This window comes from Falco rusticolus, chromosome Z (assembly GCF_015220075.1).
Source record: "Falco rusticolus isolate bFalRus1 chromosome Z, bFalRus1.pri, whole genome shotgun sequence".
NCBI lineage: Eukaryota > Metazoa > Chordata > Aves > Falconiformes > Falconidae > Falco > Falco rusticolus.
Window position 1 is genome coordinate 79,575,965 of NC_051210.1, and position 23,968 is coordinate 79,599,932.

Consider the following 23,968-nt stretch of genomic DNA (forward strand, 5'->3'; position numbering starts at 1 on the left):
GCCTCCCTTTAGTTTTCTGATTTAGGTGCCTGAATTAGTAGCTCAGGTGCCCTATATAGTCAGCAGGGTGAGTTAGCCTGCTCTGATGTCCCCTCTGGAGGCCTCATGGACTCTATAGGGAACCCAAGCTCCTAAACCAGGGGTCAGGCAGAGTCCGGTGGCCAGAGCCATGCTCTGCAGATGCTCTGCCCTGACTGATGATCTGCAGCAGGCTTTTCTGCAGGTGGGGCTGGAGGTCTGATCCCTGCAATATTTTAATAGGTGGCCTTCCAAACGTGATCTTCTAGCTGACCAGGTCGCTCCAAGCTCCAGCCTTGGTAACAAACAGCTCAGTCATGTGGTGGAAACTTGGATTTGAATCCTGACCTGAATTTCTTATATTACCACCGACTCCAGAATTTATTTTCTGTGGTTCCTAACTAAAAACTCTGTTTCTGGAGGGCAGGAGCTGAAAGCACAAAGACTTTTCTTTAATCGCAGACTTTTTCCTATCTTGCTGAAAGCCAAACCCCGGTGAGCCGCAGACAGCCCTGCTGAGCTGTAGCCTCTGTCTGAAGTGTCCCCTCCTTTTCAGACAGGAGAAACACGACAAGTCTGCAAGGGAAGGAAATCTAATTATATTGCACATGTTCTAATTTAAGTTGCTGTGGGTTGCTGGGAGTTTGAGCAGCAGAAATACAAGGTCACTTCTTGCCTGCAACCGTATCCTTTGCGTGATGAGGAATGGATAGACCTGATAGCTTTTCCTGGTGTAATTACCTCAAGGGGAGGTGACTAGGGATCTTCCCCAGTCTGGGGTTTCTTCTAGTGAGGAAAAAAAGCCCTTTTTATAAATTAAATGCCCACCAACACACACAGATACAGACGCACGCATACAGAGGGGCAAGTAGAGCATTGCAGATGTGTTAACAACCACAGATGCATGGATAATCCATTTTGATATCACCGCAAAGCTAAAGGTGTTAGAAAAAAACACTTGCTCATGGCTTTGCAGCGTGGAAATCACAGCCCTGTATGTCTGAGACTTCCCCAAATCCCAGCGGGCTGGCTGCAAAAAGGTGCCTGCTGCCCTGCAACACAGATGCGTGTTTTTCCTCCTTTGGCAAATGAGGATTCCAGTTGTGTCTGTGATGCCCATGGCCACTTCTGATGGCAGATGCAGGCTGATATAGCAAAGGATCCATTTCTTTGTACTTCAGCCTGACATTCACTTATTTGAAGCCACATTCATCTAAATTGTAAAATGCCTTGGGAACGTGGACTTGGGACCTTGGTCATGGGAACCTTCATGGGCAATGGCAAAAGTGAGGGTGAGGAAACCTAAGCTTTTGTTCTGGCACTGGGGAAGGGATATGGAAAGACCTTGGGCAAACCACTGAGCCTTAGTATTTCTATCTGTGGAGTGCAAAGTAATGACTCCTACCTCTTTCATGAAGCGCTTTGAGATTTATCAAACAAAGACTTTAGATACCAACAAGGTCTTTTTACTTTGTGTCAGTGATGTGGACATGTAACAAACTTCTGTTATTTGTTTTGTTTATGCATTGCTTTATAATCCCCTGCCACACATAAACACACAAATACACTGTTTTTACTCACCAAAGTAGTATTTTTAAGAAATGCATATCCATAATTCCTGGTCGAGAAGGGCATACAAGCCAATAGAAATGATTGCCTGTTCTGGATATATTTACAAGGAGATGCCACCAGATGGGAAGATGTATGTTGATGAGACTAAACCCATAATTTTTAATACGTGCTGCTGCAGCCCATCCATCTGAGTCCTTTTCAGTCTGAAAAAACTGTGTCCCTGGATGGGGCAGGAAGAATTTAGTTAATTTTTTTTAGTTTAACTCTTTTACCGAAGGCTAGCCTTTGTGCACAGCTCTGGCTTCTCTTTAAATATTCCCTTCATTAGTAACAGTAAATGCAAAATATGTTAAATGTGGGGAAAGGAGTGCCAGGAAGCTTTATTTCTTTTCTGTCTTCATCTCTGGAGATACTATGCATGCAGGTATCTGGCACCCTCAATTATGCCTTACCTACTCCGGTGGGGGGTGGGGGGTGGGGGTGGGGGTGGGAAGGGGAAAAAAAAAGTTACTGTAATAAATCGCACAACCTCTAGTCAGGGAAAATCTGAATTCTCAGATATCCATAACAAGCTGAGCAGTCTGCAGCAGCAGAAATTACAAGTGCTGCACACTGAACTGAAGTCTCTGGCACTTTAAAGTGCACATTTTCCAGCTTTGCCCTTTCCATAGTATTCCACAGGGGCCAGCCATCGCAACTGCTGATAAGGTCATGTGCAGGGTGGGTGATGAATCTGCACTGATTTCAGAAGGTTTTTCTGTCTGGTTGCAGAAAATAGATATGCATGTATCCTTGAGAGACATTCTTAAAGGGGGACTATGCAGGAATGATTGCATTATCTAGTGTAAAACAGAACAAAGGGGAAAAAAACTTCAAAAGAAATAATTATTCAGTAATAAGTAAATACTTTACTGGAATAGTTTGCATTTTTTTCTTATTTGAAGTATGCTTAAAGCAGTCTCTGAGCCAGTGACTCCAACATATGCAACCTTTTTGTACAGTGGTTTGAGACTTAGCTTTTGCTCTTCTTTCTCCCCTCTACACCTAGAAAAACCCCAAACACCCTTCAGAACATTGAGTGTGACATTTGGATTGAGGCAGAGACCTACAACAGTCCAGAGGTTTGCATTTGGGCTCATGTTTTCAGACTGTGATGCAGCATACAAAACAGCAGAGGAATTTAAACCAGAAAAGACCAAGTCAATACATTCTTCCATATTTAAAACACAATAAAAGAAAGAAAAAAAAGCAGCCAACACCTTAAACTGACTCCATGGTCCTTCATGTCTTCAGGTCCAGGACATTTTGATTTCATGCTGTTTTACAGATGTCAATGAGACTTAGGTGTGGACTGGGTATCAGACTCTACGCCAGATCTTAAAGTTCAGGGGAAAATCTTGGCTATTTGGTGAGGACAGAGTCAGTTTGGAGGAATATTTCATGTACATTTGCCTCTCAAAAGTCCGTGCTCAGTCAGCACAGAGAAATGGCAACAGGAATGACAGTGACTTGCCCTGTGCCAGGTTGCTAGCCTTAAGTGCATTGAGCTGGTGGTGTTTGGCATCACTCACGCTTGCAGAACCACATGTGGTACAACACTGACCATCCTTGTCCCTTGGGGAATGGCACCTCACCAGGCTTGTTGAGATAGGAAGGCCCTTGCTAGTAAATCAGCTCTGCTGTACCAGTGGGACACACTGCTTTACAGCAACAGTGAATACGGCAAGTGAAATGAATTGTTAAAAAATGTGAAATATTCTTTTTGGTGCCAAGGATGAGGAGGAACTGTTGGGATGAATCCCAAACTGAGGTATGGCTAGGGAGGGAAATTATTCCAAAGAAAGAGAGAAGAGACTCTAAACAGTGAGATTTATTACACTGGGATATAGCCTCCCAGAGGAAGGGGTTGAAGATGCACTGCTGGAATTGCTTAACACAGGATGGACAAAACACTGGAGGATATGGAGAGGATGTGTAGTCACAGATTTTTAAGGCTAGAAAGAGCCATTGTGATCATTTAGTCAAACCTCCTGCATGACTCATACCAGGGGATTTGCCTAAATGTATTCCTGTTACAAGTCCAATAGCTGTCGTGCACTAATGCATATCAGTTAGAGAAACATCCAGCCTTGATTTAAAAGAAACTTCTGGTAACAGGGAGTCCATTGCTATGATAAGCTCTTCTCACAATTATTTATACCCCCTATTAAAAACATGGGCCATGTTTCTCATCCCAGTTTTTGTAGCTTCAGCTTCAGACCCTGTATATCTGCTAAACTGAAGGACCTTCTGTGACACTCTTGTCCCCACGTACATTTTAGTCCCTTTGATTTGTATCTCAGATGCTTTTAACACCAGGTTCACCTGCACATTTGCTGATCTCTTTCTCCCTGCTCAAACAGATCTTGGAAACACCTTCTGCCAACTCTTCCAATGCTAGTCCCTCAGATTAAATCACATTTTGAAAAGAGGCATAACTTTGCTCTCTTAGTGATGAAAAAATGCATGTTGATGTCTGAAATGTGTACTGCCTGCTTCTGATTTAGCCTGTGTGCCAAGCTGCTTGCATAGGGAACTCTGTCTTTGGTGTCAGTATTTTTATAGTTACTGAACTCGAGCACACAGTCAGCACTTAAAAGGAAGCAATAGCAGGGCTGGGAATGGTTTTGCTTTGTCAACATGTGTAGAGCAAAGAAATGTATGTAGGTGAGCTACTAGAACAAGGGCAATTAAAAGGGTGATGCTCTGAAGTGCTGGTGGTGCTGCACCATCGCTCTGGCTGGTCTGAATGTATCTGCTCCCAAGGACAGTGTGTGCATAGATATCACTGACTTTCCGCACAGGTTCAAGAATGGAAGGGTTTCTCCAGACCACATCTTCAGCATGGAATAAGCCAAATTCTGACCCAGGAGAGCAACAAGCTTTGTTTTTCTGGATGTTAATCCCACACCTGAATTTAGATTAAAAGGCTTTCCACCTGCCTATTCAACCTCATGGGTGAAAGACTGGGAACTTAATAAGCTGATTTTCCCCCCTAATTTTCTAGTTGAGAAGTCTGGGAGGTCATTTCAGCACAAAGCTGTGCTTGGGATGCTTTGCAATCTTCTTTTCTAGCCCACTGTTCCCTGCCCTCTCTTCTTCTGGTCTGTGCTGCTGTTGATTTATGTGTGCAGCCACCAAACCTAAACTTGATCAAGGCTTTTAAATAATGCTGCTGTACCTCAATAAAAGTGTAGTTAGCCTGGTGCTGTTGTCGTGAAAACGGTTGAGAAAGTCTTGAAAGTATAAAAACAAGGGACAATTAAATCTTGGGTTCAGCTCCCAAATGGATTTCCGCTGGAGATTCACACTTAATAAAATACAGAAAATTGCATTTTATTTTGGTACATAAATACTGGTAGTGGGGGACTGTGGCATTTAGAAAAGAGAATCACTGCACCAGAAAACTCAGTTCAGCAAAATGATGCAGTCCAGTTGAGCCCCTTTTATGATCTGAGAAATGACTGTTTTTATAGCACACTAAATAAAACCTGCTATTCGAGCTGGAGGTTTATTAGTAAAGGTGATTTTGCCATAGCTGGGAAGGGAGGGGAGGAAGGAAAGAAGAGGGATGAACATCAAAGCAGAGATACATGTCGCTTAGAAAAAGCACAGCAATGCCCAAAAAATGTGGTGTCACTTATCATCACCTCATCTAGCATTGCCATAGAATTTTTTTCATGTCTTCTTTTGGTTGTTGTTGTTGTTCTGAAATGTTATTGTTAACCTGGTTGAATTTCCCCCAGTGGGAAAGCTCTGGTTACAGGTGGGGTGAGGACCCTGCAAAAACATCTGGGTGGAAGAGGCATCTGCAGGGCTTTAAATCCAGGGGATGGTTAAACTGGTTCTTGCAGAAAAACGTTCAGATTTAGCCAGGGCAGCTTGTGATTTTGTTGCTGCCCATGATCACCACTGTTATGGTCTTGAAAAAAGACTTGCAAGTGTGCATTAGCATCCTCATAACACATATCCATGCCTCGGGCATCCCAGTGCGATGATGGGTGTCTCTTCAAACTTGCCTTCCTCTGGGGTGTAAACTAAAAATACCTGACTGAGGACTGCAGTCCTCAACAACTATGTCACAGGACATCACCTCTAGTCCAGAAACAGATATCTGCCATGCTTTTTACATCTCCAGCACATGCAGCAAATTTCCCCAGTTATCACCTCCTGGGGTTCTAAGGAAAAGGAGAGAGGGATCACTTTTTATCTGCCACAGGGGTGAAAAATAGGCATGGTTTATAGGCAAACTAGGAGGATAAAGCTTCTGAAATTCCACTCATCCCTTTTGCAAATGGGACAGGTTTCACTGCATGCCTGCCTGGACAGTTAGAAGGACTACATGCAGAGCAAGGAAAGATGCGTGTGCTGCTATTCCCTTCCATCAGAAGATAATTATTTTACTGGTAAAATCCAAAGGAGAATCACACCTAGGAGTCTGATCTGAGACCAGCTTTTTGAGAGAGTGCAGGACATGTCCCATCTCCGGATGGTACACCCCACACCCTTGCTAGCTTTGTACAGAGTGCAGTGACTTTTCTAAATGTTCCCAGTGGAGCCAGAAATGCGTCTCAAATGACCTCTTTAGGCAGATTTTCCAATGGGAACGAACCTCCCACATTTTGCTGCAGATCACTGAAATTTATCTTTTCAGGGTGAATTTGCTGAAGGCACAGGTAATGCTCTCTTGGAATTCATGGTACAGGAACTCAGATCTTAATGCCAGAAAGTGGGAAGATACTGTATATTTGACCTCTCCTGCAAATTTTCATGAGCTTTAACCCAGCTGCACCAGATAGATGTTCTGGCAGGTTTCTGGACTTTTTGCTAATGCTGTTGCACATGCAGTACTTCATGCTAGACCTTAGCTGCAATCAGGATGCTTTGAAAGAATTAATCTGGCAGTTAGTAACTGCTAAATGGAAGTGCATGCTAAAAGAACAATGAGCTAACTGACTGGAGCTCACAGCTTTTATGAGCTTCTCTAAATGCCTGTTTTCAGGTGGATTCAGCATCTCCTTGACATTTAAGGACTCAATTTATAATCAAATTATTTAACTCTAGTGGAAAGAATCAGTGGCCTCAATGGAAAAGCCATTTATATTTCCCCCACCCCTTTGGAAAAAAAAAAAAAAGTATTATGAGTAACACTGCAATTCCTATACAAAATGAAGGATAAAAGAAATCTTTCAATGCAAATTAAGCACTGCAGGCTTTTAAAAATTATAGCAAAAACTTAGGGTGCACAGATGTTCACATCCTTATTTCCAATTTAGTAATCCAAGACGTACCGAAGCATTAACGTCCTGGACAACAACACAAATGTTTCAGAGATTAATACCCCTCAGGGCTTGCATTTCTGCAAGTCCCAGTCCATCTTGGGATCCTTCTGCTGTTTGATTTTGGCCAAGTTACTATACAGATATACATTGCTCTCTACCACTTGATATTACAGAGCAAAGAGAGGCGAGATAGAAAACTGGACGTGCAACATTGTAGTTACACAACAAGAAGAGTAGGTCAAGCTCCATGGAACTATCTCACTTCTGAAGGGATGGAAGTATGTTTTATATATGAATAATCAAGCCTTAATATCACTGCTGCAGCTAAGTTCATTATCAAGGCTTTCAGACAAACAAAAACAGGCAGCTTAGCAAAGACACCTTGCTCTGTGAGCCCTGGCTTTGCGGCCGTCATGTCTGTAGTTCTTGTTTAAAAATCTTCGCACTGGCTTGAGGCCAAACAGGGACTGAACCAGAGTTATCTCACCAGATGAATGGGCAAAATTGTATGAGTCCCATTGTCATCCACCTTAGCTGGTACCCAGTTGTTCCCTCCCAGCTGCCTAAACTGTGGCAGCAAACTGTGTTATGCTTAAACACGATATTTAAACTGCATTGTTATGCCGGTGGTGATGGGCTCTTTGTTGGAGATGACAGGAAAAATCCCATTGTTTAGAGTTTTCCCAGACTCGGTGCTTAATACAAAGCCCTGAAAACACCAGGGTTGTTTAAACATTTGATAAAGAAAATATGTGCAGAGATGGATCTATCCCACTAGTAAGGAGCAGATCAGCCCACAGCACCAAACCCTACCTTTATAAATTCAACATGTTGTTGCAATTTGCCCACATAAAATCCCCAATCTCTGTATGTGGAAAATGGAAGGGTCTGAAATCCATCAGAAGATTCAAATAGTCTGCAAGTGATCCAGCTTAAAGCTAGTAGCAAAATTAATTTGCAACTTTGTAATTTCTGAATTATTTAGCAAAGCATGATGCTTTACCAGGAATGCGTGAAAAATTACAATTTGCAACCACACGAGCATCTTTGGTACCTTCTTTAATCTCTGTGCATTGCTTTTTCTTCTCCTTAAGGATAAGTGCTTTAGATAGGTATTCTCAAAACAATTATAATGCAAAAGTCTGAACTTCAGTTTCTCTGTATTGACACGATAACACAAATATCTCAGGGAAGGCAGAGCTATGCAGCAATGGGAGTGCAAATCTGGAAGGACTCCAGCAGCTTCAGTGCACATCCTCCTGATTTGTGCAAGACTTGTACCACAGCCTGCGATGTTTGTGTTCGATGAACAGACACAAACAGGTGATGCTTTGTTTTTAATTAACCCACATCCACCCCATGCTGTGGCTTGCTCTCAAGTAGCCCCCCTGCAGCTTCGTGTTAATTCCTGCCTCTTTCAATGTCTAACAAATGATCCTCACTCCTGTGAGTGTGGTGGTGTTTGGGCTCTGTGCTATTGAAGACTCAGGGAGCTGGGGAAGGAGTAAACTCTGGGAGTGACTCTGGAAAATCCCCTTGTTTGGGATGAGAGTGATTAATTTTATGTTAGCGCCTGCTAATGTGTTTTCCATTAGTATTTTAATTGGAATTAAAGCCCCTACATCAGTTTTGAACTAGTGGGGGTTCTCAGAAAACACTACTGTTTGTACTTCCAACAAGTGTCATATGTTGGGTCGTGATCGCTCCTCTTAGAGGGAGTTCGAGTCACAGAGGGCTTCCTGAAATCATTTCAGTCATAATTATGAACAGACTTGACTTGATGACAGACCCTTCCTATAAAGTAATCACATCTCATGTCAATGACCTCTCAACCTGTAAGCCATCAGGCCAGAGTTATGTTCTCCTGAACCTGGTGTCTCCTCCCCTTGGCATCTTTTATTTACAGAGTAATGCTAGCCCAGGAAGGCTCAGTGCACTGACCAAAATCTATGAAATATCTCCAACCTGTAGTTCTGATTAGAGCCTTCAAGTGAGCAGTTTGCAGCTGTCCTGTTGGGACACAAGAGGAAACACTCAATTTTGAGCAAAAGTATGAGCTGAGCCAGGATTATTTATTTATGTGTTGGAGCTAGAAATCTCAGTTTTTTCTTCCTCTCAAAGGGTTTTCTTTTCCAATAACATGTTCTCATGCATGTCTAGGAAGCAAAAACTGAAGAGAAAGCTTTTTCAAGAGGAACAAATCACCTGGAGCTTCTCCAGTTTTTAGGAGCTCCTTGCAAAAGGCCAAAACAGAGTCTGACTTTTCAGAAGGCAGATGCCTGTTGCATTTGCCACTTAACCTCAGTGCTGCCAGATTTACTTGTTCAGTCTTGAAAATCTCAGGCTGACCTTTTGTTAGGCACCAAAGGTCTGTTATCAGCCTTGTCGGGAGTACTTTCAAGTGTAAGCTTGAGTTAAAGCAGGTACAAATTGAGGCCTGCCTTTGCTCTGAGCTGGCTGGGTATGAGGCAGGTCCCCTCTGCATTCAATATCACTGCCATAGCAGAGTGCCATGCCTGAGTTAATATCCTGCTCTGCATGGCTTGGAGATAACACCTGGTGATCCAGCATCGAGCCAACCCGGGTGGCAAGCGGAGCCAATGCCCACATACGTCCAAGCAGTCACAGCTTCACCCCATGGATTTCCAATGAGATGCCAGGTCTCAGTTGTGGAAATCGTTACCAAAACTGGCTTATGAGTTCCTAGACCACACAGAAGTATTACACGGTGTTTTGATGAGATTTGTTCTCACTGGAGAGGCAGGGTTGGCCCTGAAATAAAAGCAAGCACTTCCCAAGACTCTGATTCTAAGTGACATTATTCATTTAGGAAAGCCTTTCCTCTTTTTTTTTTTTTTTAATTTTATTTCTAGCCTATAAAGAAAACAACAAAGGATGGTATGTCCCCAGAACACACTCTGATGTGTCACTGTGGATGCCAATCCCCACAGACGCTCCTGATGTTATTAATTTTTAAAACAAACTTGCTGATTGAGGTTCTGACTGCCTTTAAATTGTCTCTGCAAGGAGACCCTGTACTAATTAACCAACAGAAACAATAAATGATGTACCTTTTTCAAGTTTCAGGGTGATTAGAATATGAAAATGAAGAGCACAATGGTGCAGATGTTTTAAAATCACAGCAGACAGCAATTAGTGACATGGGAACCAGCTGCTTATCTCTCCAGATAAAGCCTCTTAATAGGGAATTACACTTGAGGAGCCATTACACAGATGGATCTGCAAATGATTTAAAGAGGGGGCATTGTAGTATTAACTTTGATTTGCAAGCCAGATTCTTGACAAGCTGTATGTGTGATACCTCCCCAGAAAGGTATGTCTGCAGCAGGGGGGGACCATCCCCTGCAAGCAATCAGAGTTTTTTCAGGTGATGGGTTTCTCTAATTGCATGTTTTATCTTTTTATTATTATTATTTTATATTCATTTATTTGGATTTTTTTCTTATTATTTTACTAAGCTTTTGATTTTGTGTCAGGCATCTCCTCCTACTTTTTACTTTGGGACTGGGAGCAGCATGTGGATTTAGAGAGAACCTCTGGCAAGAGAATGGGAAGGCAGAGCAAGACATCCAGTAGTTAAATGAAAAGAGTCCCTGAGGGATGGATTCCACTGCTGGATACTGCTTGCAAAGTAGGGTGCTGCTCATCATGGGACTGAGACAGTCTCATCCCCTCATTTAAAAGGGCTACATGCCGGAATGGAACTGGTAAGAGGAGTCGTCACCTCGACAGATGCAGGGTTGCACAGGTCTGGCAAGGCAGGTGTAAACACACAGCTTCACCTCCCCTGCTCTCTGGTGCCAGTGCTCTTCAGCTGCCAGTATATGGGATGTATCCTACTGATAGGCCTACCCGCCATTGCCAAAGCTATGGACTGAAAGTCAGGAATTTGGCATTAAAATCATATACTACTAATAAGAATATTTTTTAGTCTAAGGTTTAGTGTGTGATGGATTATGTTGCTCAAACTTCTTTGTAGTTATGAAAACTATTAGCTTCTTTATACGTATTTTATTTTCTTTAAAGGAAAGATGGGATTATTACCTGCTAAGTACATCCAGTAAACTGAGTACCAAGAGAAATATTGACCAGGTCTGGTGAGATGGGATAAAATTGCATGGTTTCCGTTATGCTTATACTTTCACAACAGAAGAAGGAGCAGACTCTCAGTGCAGGAGAGCTAGCTGCTGAAGAACATCCCATTTAATGAAAGGGCACACTACAAACAGGAGCAGGCACTGAAGTTTCAAGTATTTTTAGGGTCTTGTAAACCAAAAAGTAAATAAAAGTAAATCTTAACATTTTCATGAAAAAGCCTACTATTATTGATGCCAGTCTCAGCTGTGCTGCCATAGGAACTCTATTTCAGTCAACAGCCCCTTGCCAAGACCTATGGAGCTGCAGTATATTGCATGCTTACTGATGAATAAAGTAATGAATCTGTGTGAAAGGCATCAAGATAGAGGTTTCTGAAGAACCCTGTTTGCCCTTACCCTACTGGCAGGTCTGGCATCCTCCGCTAGCTCAGCAGAGGCTTAACTTAGCTGAGCTGGGGCTTGCTGGCTTCTCAGGGTGGTGGTCACCCAGCAGGGAAAATTGAAGCCTAAACATTAGGGCCAATGGGATCAGACAGCAACCCAGATGGATAGATGGGGAATAAAATAGACTTGGCTGCATTACTTTCAACTGATTTAGTAATGCTTTTAGGTAAGCAGTCCCTACGTAACCATTGCAGCCAGTGAAACCAACCACCTTCAGCCAAATGATCTCTGGGTGTTGTGCTGCAGAAGAATTATTTTGGGGTGATATGGATGTGCCTGGCAGGGTAGAGTGAACAGGAAATGTTAAGGTGAAAGAAGCTGCATGAGGAAACCCAGTGGACTCTTATGTACTTGGGTAGATATATAGTTTTGACATCCCGCTTAGGAAATGGAGTCCCCTGGTCCTGGAGGCTGGTCATTTTTTGAAGGACTGTTGAAATCGGAGTGCTTATCCATGTGATCACATGTCTCCAGAATTGGTATCTTGGAGGATGTAGGCATATCTTTCTCATGAATTTTTAGATAGATGTTGTGGTGGCCTGCAGTGCTGGAGTAATGACAGGGCTATCATTAGGGATATGTTGGAAGTTGCATCATCATTTTATAATATGCAGGCTGAGGAAATGAGGCTGGAGGAGTCAAGCGATATATCAGCATTCATCGCTGATATATAGCTGGTCTTTCCGTTCTGAGCCCTTATTAACTACCTTAAAATAGACATCAGAGATTATTGCTCCTTTTAAACGAGTGTTGTTGTTTAACCCCAGGTCTGAAACCAGGACAGCTAGACATCTGTGTGTGTGTGGTGGACTTGGAGAGACCAGGGTGTTGCCATGGTGTGACGTTTTCACTCACTGCTGTAATTCTCTCTCTTTTTATTTTTCTTCCTTCCAAATGAAATTTTTCAGGTCATTTAGTTTCACAGCTCAGCATTTTGGAAATAGCATGGGTGTAAAGAGCTGCTTTGATTGCAGCCATAAGGCCAGGATCTGTGCAGAAAGAACCTGCCCTGCCCTGGTGTGGGTCCTGGGGACCAAGAGAGGCCTCAACCCATCATTTCAAGGGATTTTCCAAGTCAGAAAACATGCTAATTCAAGAAGATGATGTTTCATGTGAGGCTTGGATGGAGGACACCCACCTCCAGCCCACTGGGACCTCCCCAGGGGATGGCCACCTCCTGCACACCTCATGCCCAGCTGACACTGCACCCAGCCTGGTGGCTTGGGGACAGGAGGAGCCCCAAACAGCTGAGCTAAAATGAAGCTCAGGAGCTTTGTGATCAGTTTAAAAAAAAAAAATTAAAATAAGAACTAACTATCAAGCTTCAGTGCCAGTGCTGCTGATTTCCTTTCGACCCCTCCCTAGCCTCATCCCAAGGACGTGGACACGAGTGGGCTCCATTCATGGGACAAAGGAGGGCACCCACGGCACGGCACGAGTCATGGCCACCCTGCGCTGTGTGGCTTGTGCAAAGGAGGCCACTGCGAGGAGGAAGAGGAGGAGGAACTGATTCATTCCCCAAGGGCTGTTTATGCTTTCAGCTCTTTTTTCAGGCTGAAGAAACCGGGTGTCACTCGCCCACGACATCTGCAGCTCCGCCGCAGCTGCATGCTTTCATTTTCTCACTCCATAATTCCTGAAAATCTCTGCTTTCCCTGAGCATGGCTGGTCCACGTGCATGACAGCTGAACTATCCACAGGATATAAGAGTCCCTGATTATTCCTCAGATGACAGACCAGAACAGTTTCATCATTATTACCTATTCCAGAAAAGCTACATGCCCATTTTTATACCCACATGGAGAATCTCTCAACACGAATTTGCCAATAACATGTATGTTTATTGGGCACTAAATAATGCACCCTGGGCTTGGAGGTGTTTAGCACTTTGCAAATCCCTCTGAAATTGCTCAGAACTGGGGACACCTCGCTTCCCAGCTCAAAATCCTCTTATGCTGACAGCCTCCGTGCCCCAAAACTGCTGCTGCAAATACCCTGAACAGGGATCTAACGTAATGCTACTGATAAAAACTTAATTGTAACAGGGTGTTTGCAGAAACATGAGACACTTAGGAGTTGTTTTCTATTGTTCTTTCCTTGGTTACACATTTATTTTAAGTCTCTCATCATTTATTTGGCATTTGGGATGGTGTTTTTACGGTTTGCTGAGAACAGTTGTTTGCAGTACTAGGTGTACAAAATCAGTGGCACAGTTTGACCCAGAGCTTTTAAAAAAAACACTTCTAAATGTAACAGAAAACAAATGGCTGGAAGAGGTTCGTTAATGGAATTTTAAAAAATTAATATTTTTTTCTTTGGTTTAAGAGAATTTTCAATAGGTTTCAGCTGTAGCAAACATAATTTCTCTAGCTGAAGGAGGCCCACTAAGAAAAAAAAAAAAAAAAGTAGACTTTCTTTTGCTCTGTAACAGTCTTCAGCATAATTCTGCCCTTACTCTAACCTCTGCTACTTGAATAGCTGCTGTCGGATTAGAAATCGTATTGAAAATATCTCTTACCAACATTGCAAATAGCTGATTATTAAAATGGAAAGGGAGTAATGCAAATCTTGAACCTGCCAAGTGTGCCTCACACACTTGACGCTGTGCATATGATTTTAAGCCCTGGGTTTATGGGGGTGACTTCGATGTGGAAATTTCAGCAAGTAAATCTTTGCAGAATCCAGCTTCAAAGGGAAGTGGACCCAGGGGTTTTCCTCTTGTTTTTTATAACTTCCGAGATAATTTTGCATTTTTCTTGTTTACAACAATGAGCTTAATTGCCGTTGTTGAGCATCAAGTTCTGTGAGGGATTATTTTTTAGGAAAAAGGGATTCTCACCAGGAGGCTGAGTTGCACCATTCATCTATTGAAAGGGAATATGGTGTTTTAAATTAAAAATCAATAGAATATGTTTCCTTAGGAATTTAACATTTATAGAAATATGTCCATTGTTTTTAGAGTGACAAAACAAAACAAAACTTGTTTACAATGCATGAATATAAATGCAAATTTGACACAGGTATAAGACGACTTTATAAAGGCTCCTAACCCTTCCAGGGACATGGGCTAAGAAGAGTTATCGTTAGCTGTATAAATAAAAAGCTGCAACCAGGCGTTAAGAATGGACTCATAAATTAATTTGGGTTTTTTGTTATTTATGTTCTGCTATCTTCCAGGTTTATGACAGGCCACAAAAACATTCTGCTCTGCACTATGACCCGGGCCTCCAACAAGACTTCACCGGTGACACCTTAAAATCAAAGCACCAGCAGAAAAGTAGCAACCAGCACCACCTTGACTGGTCAGTGAGCTCCGATACTGGATCCGCTTCTCAGAGTTGCTTCATCAACACAGAACCCAGTCGAGAAGCAGTCAGTGCCACCAAGGTCTCCACTACAGAGCCAGGAGTTTCCTTCAGTAAATCCCAAGCAAAGAAGTCCTGCATCAGCAGCACATGGGGGCAGCTGTCAGCCAGCAGTAAAGACCTCGTCATCTGCAGTGCAGTCCCATCACCCAACAACATCAGCACGGCCGCCCAGCCGAGCAGCGCCGCAGAGTGCAACGGGCTTTTGCCTCTCGGCGACCAGGAGGGGGGTGTGCAGCTGGAGGCCCCTGACCAGCCTGTCGGCAGTACGAAGAAGAAGTCCAGCAAAAAGGACTTGATAAGTCAAACCATCCCAACCACAGAAATTGAATGGGTGAAGAGTGCTCAAAAAGCATTTGACAGCAAATCCCATGACAGCATGGAAGGGAAAAAGGAGTCTTACTCGATGGACAGTGTGATGGATACATCACCCTTGAAGCAGAATCCCACTTCTGCTAGCAGTTGTGAAAGTGATACCAGTCACGTACGAATTACTATCCCAATAAAGTCTCCGACAACAGATACATCTGGCCACAAAAGGAAAAAAAGGCAATCCATAAAATCTTCCATAGAGAAAACCATCCAGGAGAAAAGCCTGCCTTCTGGACTTATGATGAACAGTGAAGTAGCAAACAGGACTAGCTCTCAACCAGAGGGGAGTAAAAAAGATCTTCGAGTCACAAAGCCAGGGAAAGTGATTGAAAACGAGTCCCCCTTGATAACTATCGACAGCGGTCTGCTCACTGACAAAGCTTCCCCCAACAGTGCCACTAGACTCAGAAAATCTGTAGCTGTGACTTCTACTCTCCTACCCACGAATCTTCCCACAGCTGGCAAATTATCTGAGGTCCAGCACCCTAAACATGCAGCTAAACGGCGATGGACCTGCAGCAAGCCTAAATCTATCCTTCGGGAGACCTCCATGACAACATCTGAGAAGCTGATGGTGGAGCCTCCTTCAGCCTATCCCATCACACCATCCAGCCCTCTGTATACCAATACAGACAGTCTTACTGTGATCACACCTGTCAAGAAAAAAAGAGGACGACCAAAGAAACAGCCTTTGCTCACTGTTGAAACCATTCATGAGGGAACCTCCACCAGCCCAGTGAGTCCAATCAATTGTGAATTTCCAGGAACAAAGAAAAGGAAGAGGAGACGGAATCTGGCCAAGTTGGCTCAGATGGTCCCGGGAGACGACAAGTCCATCAGTGAACTCAAGTTTCACAAAAAGGTCGGGAAGCTTGGGGTCTTGGATAAGAAGACCATCAAGACCATTAATAAAATGAAGACCCTCAAGAGGAAGAATATTCTCAACCAGATCTTGTCCTCCTGCTCCAGCAGCATAGCTCTAAAAGCAAAAGTCCAGCCACCATCTAGCTCTGGGCCAACCACCATTGATGCCAGACTAGGGAAGCAGATCAATGTCAGCAAGAGGGGGACTATCTACATTGGTAAAAAACGGGGCAGAAAGCCAAGAGCAGAGCTTCAGCCTCAGCCAGAAGAACCTAAGACAGCCATCAAGCACTCAAGGCCTGTTTCCAGCCAGCCAGAAAACCCAGCAGTGCCTTCCAACCTGCAGTCACTTGTGGCATCGTCACCAGCAGCTATTCATTCGCTTTCGACACAGTTAGTGGGGACTAATGGCAACCTTAGCCCTGCAAGCACTGAAACAAATTTTTCAGAATTAAAAACTATGCCAAATCTTCAACCTATCAGTGCTCTTCCTACGAAAACTCAGAAAGGAATGCACAGTGGAACTTGGAAGCTGTCTCCACCCAGGTTAATGGCTAATTCACCTTCCCACCTCTGTGAAATAGGTTCTCTGAAAGAAGTCACACTGTCGCCAGTGAGTGAGTCTCACAGCGAGGAAACCATACCCAGCGACAGTGGGATAGGTACGGACAACAACAGCACTTCTGACCAAGCCGAGAAAAGCTCAGAATCCCGCCGGAGATACTCTTTTGATTTCTGCACCCTGGACAATCCAGAGGCTATCCCATCTGACACCAGCACAAAGAACAGGCATGGTCACCGGCAGAAACATCTCATTGTGGATAACTTTCTCTCTCATGAGAGTATTAAAAAGCCAAAGCACAAGAGGAAAAGGAAAAGCCTGCAGAACAGAGATGACCTCCAGTTTCTGGCAGACCTTGAGGAACTCATCAATAAGTTTCAAGTGTTCAGGATTTCCCATCGAAGTTACACATTTTATCATGAAAACCCATATCCCAGCATCTTCAGGATTAATTTTGATCACTACTACCCTGTGCCATATATCCAGTATGACCCATTGCTCTATCTTCGCAGGACCTCTGACATGAAGTCTAAGAAGAAGCGTGGTAGACCTGCCAAAACCAATGACACCATGACAAAGGTGCCTTTTTTACAAGGGTTCGGTTACCCTATTCCCAGTGGGAGTTACTATGCACCCTATGGAATGCCTTACACATCAATGCCTATGATGAATCTTGGTTACTACGGTCAGTATCCAGCTCCTTTGTATCTATCTCACACGCTTGGAGCGGCTTCCCCATTTATGAGACCTACCGTGCCCCCACCCCAATTCCATGCAAGTTCTCATATGAAGATGTCCACCACTGCCAAGCATAAAGTGAAACACGGAGTGCACCTACAAACACCTGTGGGAATGGGCCTCGGAGACATGCAGTCCTCTTTGGCTCCTCCAAAGGTTGGAGGAACAAGCCTTTCCAGTGGCCGACTTCACAAAAGGAAACACAAACATAAGCACAAGCATAAGGATGAGCGGCTATTGGGGCCACACGAAGATCTGAGTGGTCTCTTTGCTAGCAAGTCCACTGGTTTCTCCACGCATGCCATCAACGAAAGGCTTAGCGGCTCAGATAAAGACCTCTCCTTGCTCAATGAGAAAAGCAAGCATAAGGAGAAGCAGAAGCACCAGCATTGTGAAAGTGGACACAAAGGCTCAAAGAGTAATTTTGAAGTGGATACGTTGTCTACATTATCACTTTCTGATGCCCAGCAGTGGACGCAGAGTAAAGATAAAAGTGACTCAAGCAATGATCCCATTGACTCTTGCACAAAGAGATACTCTAGTAATACTGAGAGTAGTGGAAGGTCAGAGTCCCTGGACATGTTTGGTGAAATGAATTCCTCGAGTGAGAAGCGGGACAACGATGCAAGTGGGAATAAAAGAAGAAGCTTTGAAGGGTTTGGAACTTACAGGGAAAAGGACATTCAGCCCTTCAGGACAAACAGGAAGGACAGAAGTACTTACGATTCTTCAGCCTCTTCAGGTAAGCTCAACTTTATTCTGTTTTACCTTACTGCATTCAAATTGTAATGCTGAACAAAGAGGAACTTGCCATTCACAGCAAATATGTTTATGAGTCAGTAACTTCTCTGACTTCTTGTAAATGACTCCCATTCTGCATCCAATCTTCAGGGAGATTGACAAGAGGGTTGGCCACGCATTAAGGCAAAACCTTTACAAGTCTCTGCATTGTTACACAGCATTTTTATAAATATTTGTGGTACCTTTACCTATCTCTCATACCTTGTTGCACTTCCTCCCAAAATCTCACTATTGCACTCTGCAACAGCAGCAATTGGAACAACTGTTGGCAAGGCAGGCGTCCTTCTTATTGGTGTCTAATGTCACGGGGTGGTAGTCATATCCCAGCCTCTGGGAGAACAGCCACGGTACTGAGCAGAGAGTCTCTGCTCCGGCCCACAAAGTGTACAAAAGCCATTTGTTGATGGGATGGGCCAGACATGTGGGAAGCTGCGGAGCTGGGTCAATGTCCCATGACTGGTGTGGTGTACTGCTGGTCCAGAGGGACCCATCATGGTGATAGCAGGCCTGAATATACAGAGACCTTGGGTACAATCCTAGTGTAAATCTGTCATTTCCAGCTGGCAGGTGTCATGTAAAATAATTATCCTGAGCACTGAGTGGCTGTGGGAAGGGACTGGTGTCATGGAAACAAGAAACCCTAGCCAATTCACTCTGGAGAGTTTTAGGGCTCATAACTTGGAAATATAAGCTGGGTAGGGATGAGGATGGAGGAAGCTCCTTTTTGCTGCTAAGGACATCTGTTCCTTTTCTGCAGGGAGGGCGGGGGGAAGGAACCTGAATCTTGTCTGAGAGACTGAACTGTACTTTACAATAGGGAGCTGCTTCCGTGATGACACAGAGGCAGGTGTTTTGCTGTAATATAAATGACTTTAGCTTGGGAGCAAGCCCAGAGCTCCTGCACCATCAGATATTTACCACAAAGCAGATTTCACACTTGGTTCTGGAAAAGGGTGAGCTTTACTGAACCAACCACTGGTGGGTGAGATTCTGATGTGCTAAAAAAAAAACTTCAAAGAAACATACCTCATAGCCTTCAGAATGAAAAGAGAACACAGAGGGAGCAGAGAATTGGTATAACCTGCCAATGTAAGGCTCTTAAGTTTTTTATGGACTTCTAACTGATCAAGATCCAAAGACTGCTCATGCTCTAAGCCACCTAGACATTTCAATTTCCTTCACTGAGAGCATGATCTGGACTATAGCAAGAAAAGCAGTCTAAAATGAGAGCTTATCCCATGAAAACATTCCTATTCATGATATTGTATTGTATCAGACCAGTTGTGATACCTAGAAATGAGACACCCTGAAATGTTGGAAAAGAGACTGAATTCAGTCGCTGGTTATATCAGGATTGCTACGTGCCTGACAAAGAACGAAATAATTCTCCAATTGTTGTGGTGGCTGTTGCATTAAGGAAGTTGTATCCTAGTAGACAAGAGTTGAAAACCTTCAAAATTTTTAATGACACTATTTCTCAGGTTTTTAATGGAAGTTACTGATTTCGTAGTTTGATAACAGCTGGATTTGTAGCCTTTTTGCTTTCTGAACAGAAGATATTTGCCAAACCTGTACTTTCCAATTTAATATATTTCATTTAGGCATAGTAAATTGTGAAGTGAAAATTCTTGTCGCTGCTGAACCCAAATGAGTTTCCAAAGTAGGGCCATGACCCCTACCAGGCTGTCTTGCAAATAGAATTGGTAAAGAAAAAGTCCACTTCATGTTATTTTCCTTCAGTTTATTGTCCATGATGATAAAAATTAAGATGGAGCGATAGAACTTCCAGTAGGAACTCCATCAGATTTGCTGCTTAAACTTTTAAAACGGCTTCTCATTTAAACTAAGATTATTTTTATTTATTTTTACTTTTCATGATTACAACTGCACATCGTTCCCCATGACCTAATCCATCAAGTCACAGAATATGAACTGGTTTCTTCATTGTCAAGCTATTATTTAGATGGAAAAATCATCAGCAGTTAGCTAAGCAGAGCCAGCTAACTAAAGCCATACCTTCACTACAAGGAAAAAGACTAAAACTAAACAGCTCTGCCAAGAAAGGCCTGGAGCCAAGACTGCTCATTAAAGACTAGGAACATCTGTCCGCTTATGACTGTCTAAGATCTCAGTTCAGCTTTTTTCCCTCTCTGCCTTTGACCTTCACTGGGATTCCCAAAAGAGGTCCGCACTTGAGCCTAGCCATAACTATTAACCGGTTCCCACTAAAGAGGGATTAAATTTTTCCATTATAACCTTGACCACCTTTCTCTGAATTCACCTTGCATTTCCCTGAGGTGGCTAAACAGTGATTGACTAATCATAAAAATAAAAGGTAAAAGGAAAAAAAAGCCCTACGTGAACATACAGCTCTGTCCCAGGAGACAATTTCCATAGCCTGATTGCTCTTGTCATTTGGCATTTGTCAACTTTCACAATATAAAATAATATGTAACAGAGATAAAAGGAGGCATCTTGAATATTCAGATGAAAGCTGATAATAGATTTATATCACAAATTCAATGTTATCTTTACTGCATGGGCATTTTGGTACTCTCAGGAATGCCATTTGCAATTTCGTTGGGTGTTGCTGGAGATGAAATACGGAGCAAAACCCACCCATACTCACTAGAGATATCTGTGGTAAGAGTGATGAGAGAACCATTTAGTGCTCTTTGGTGTTCTGCAGTCTGTTTCAGTGTAGTGTACTGCTGCAGGTTCCATTGTACTGTTGCTATTTTTATCATTATTATCTATGTTGTAACAGCACTAAACCATTTCTGAAAAGTTCCGTGTTCCCTGGTGCTACGTAGGGGTCATGTCTGTGTTAGAAAGCAGTCCTGCCATATAACCTTAAAGCCTATGTATGATTTTACAACCTAGAAAGATTAGGCTATCAAGAGAAGAGTTGTCCCTCTCACTTTTCAGAGGATCTGTTTGCATAGTTGGCACAAGAAATGTGTACCAAGAGTGAGGGGTCCTGTTGAGGGTGTGCCACCAGCCACCTTGGTTGGCCACAGCAAAGGTCCATTCCCTGTACTCCACTACCATACTACCGCTGGCTATTCGTTAGTGGGGACCTTGTGAGCGTTGGCTCATTTTACATTGCTTGGGACCTCCTGAGGTTAAATATGTATAGGGCTGTTCTCACAGTGCACTGCCTGTTTCTCCACCATTGTCCTGGAGAAGCTGGAGTCCTTTCCATAAATACTAATTAATAACTCTTCCCACCTTCCTTCCCATCCATGCCCCATGACCTGTCGCTTCCTGTTACTTTTTTTCTGAAATAGCTATTTTTGTAAGATGTCTTCTGTTCACCTAATCTTCCTGCATTTAAAAAGACTAATTACTCGTAACTAATTAGACCCAGCTTTCCTGTTTAGCTAATGCAGAAGACTAGTCCAGGGGCATCAATCTTGCCTACAGGCAAGGGCACAGCAGAAGGTGTTTCAGATCCTCCCTTGCCACAGTCATGCTGGCATCATTTGGGTACATCCTAAACTGAACTTTCAAGTTGTGTGCACCAAGCATTGACTCAGTTGACTCCCTCCCTCTACTCCCCACAGATAGAGGTACATGTCTTACATTTTCAAAGCACTGTTGGGGCCCCTCTGGCTCTCTGTGACCTGAGGCACTGCACACAGCTGGATAGTTGATCCTTTCATCTGCTCTCCAGTAGTTACTAAAGCCCCAGGTGAGGGACCAAGGGAGAGGCCACAGATTGGTGCCACAGCTGGGCTGGGGAGACTGAAAGCAGAGCTGTATTTTAAAGAGATCCTCATAGCAAACCCTACATCTTCTTGTCATGGGTCTTCCTGCTTCCTTTTTATATGTGATGCTGTAGAAGATACTTGCATTGCTGATAAGCAGTCCCAATGCCATAGCTTGTGCCTTGGAAAAAAAACCAGGAATGATTACCTCTTCCCTATTTCCTTAGGCAGACAAATGAGGAAAAGCACATTTAACATTTTAAGGTGCATAGATAAGATGGCAGTTTCTGTACATGACCTGTCTGATTATGTCCTAGTTACAATCATTGCAAGGCAGGATGGAGCTGGGGGTGAACCAGACGCCAAAAGTCATTGTACTCAGGAGTGTATTCTGCTTTTCTTTATAGTGAGACTAATCAAGTTCTATGCTACTTTATGTTCACAGTATCTCTGCCTCTTTTTTTTTTAAAAATATGATTTTACAAGCAAAGATTGTCTTGCTTGCATGTTGGGCATCATGGCTCAAAGATCAGCTAGTAAGTACATGGGTTTTATCAAATATAGCAGACACTATGCACAGTAAATTTGCAGGAATATAAAGTTAATCATATGCAGCTATTAGGAAGGTAGTAAACATTGGTCTCTGAGTGCGGGATAGTTAGCATGACAAACATGCTTTACAAATTAATGCTTAACTTACCTACAAGCCCCTCCATGCCTTCCCTACTTAGTGTCCGGCAGTGCTACAAGCTGAATTTCTTCTGATTTGACCTTTCCTCCTTAGCTAGTCTGTATGGTGCTGATTTAACTCTGAGGGAATCAGTATCAGCTTTAGATGGAGGATGGGCATCAGAGACTGAGTAGTGTTTGGCCCTATGACTTGAGTGGGAGAAGAAGGACCATGTCATGCCTGTGTACATATGCAAGTTAAACACATTAAATGCACAAACGTATGTTGTATTTATTTAAAGTTATTTTCCAATGTCTTTAACTTAAAAGTGCCCTTGTTCCTGTTAAAAAGCCTTACATTTGGGTGATTAAACCTTCCAAAGGGAGAGTAGGAGGAATACTGGAGGAAGGGAGGAGAAGTGACAATCAAAGGAATGAACAGCATTCATCTGATGTCAGTACAAACACATATAAGTAACCATGCTCTGCTGAGGAGTGTCATTTATCCAGATGAGATTTCTTCTCTGACAAAACTCCCGTCCATGGCTCAGTTTCCTCCTGGAATAGGCCATTGCCACACAGCGGTGAATAAATCTCTGGTTCATCCTTTCTCAGAAGTCAAATGCATTACCATGATTTAAAACAGGATTTGCTATAAGCAAAAACAAACATGGTGAAATAGTGGCAAAGCCACCATGAGTTTTGTTTTGGTTTGAGGAGGTATCATTTGGTTTTGTGGTGTTTTGTTTTGTTTTGTTTTTAAGAAACAAAATATGCAGTTCTGGACCATTATCATGAAGCCTTAATCAGCCACAGTTTTACACCAAAAAAGGATCTGTATTTCAGTCGTGGGTAAACATATTTATGCTTCTGAATGTATATGGAAAATGCAGCCAAATATGGTTATACAACATCCTTATTAATCAGACTTTGCTGATTTTTGTACAGGAATAGTTTCCACGAATATTTTTTTTCTAATGTAGATCCAGGATCACCGAGTTGGTTCACTATACTGCAGTGAACACATTATTTCACATAATAATATGTGAAATTATTATTAACAATTAATAACCATAACAGTGGTCCAACAGTATATTTGATAAACATTTTCTCATTTGACCACCTTAGACATAAAATCAATGCCTGTACTGGCTGGGTCTTGCATATATACTCATGAATGCACCTTGACATGCTGGAAAAAGGGAGAAGCGATGGTCATGTGATGAACGAAGTTCATTAAATATTAATTCAAACACACATATAAGTTGCCTTGTTTTCTTCAGTAGTGACACTTGACTCAACAGGACCTAGGTGCCATATGGCATTGTGTGCACAGATGCAGAGGCAGGCTGATGCATGGTCCAGGGTTTGGAGACCCATCTTCCATACCATGCTTTTCTCATGTGGCTGCAGA

The 23,968-nt window shown here is 43.0% G+C and overlaps 1 protein-coding gene across 2 annotated transcripts in view; it reads left to right on the forward strand.

Moving 5' to 3' along the window:
- The window catches only part of SETBP1 (SET binding protein 1), a 267,476-nt gene that overhangs the window by 170,684 nt on the left and 72,824 nt on the right, over window positions 1-23,968 (forward strand). For both annotated transcript variants that reach the window (XM_037374076.1, XM_037374077.1), the window contains one exon: window positions 14,651-18,116. In XM_037374076.1, the coding sequence (XP_037229973.1) occupies window positions 14,651-18,116 (3,466 nt within the window). The remainder of the gene's footprint in view (window positions 1-14,650; window positions 18,117-23,968) is intronic.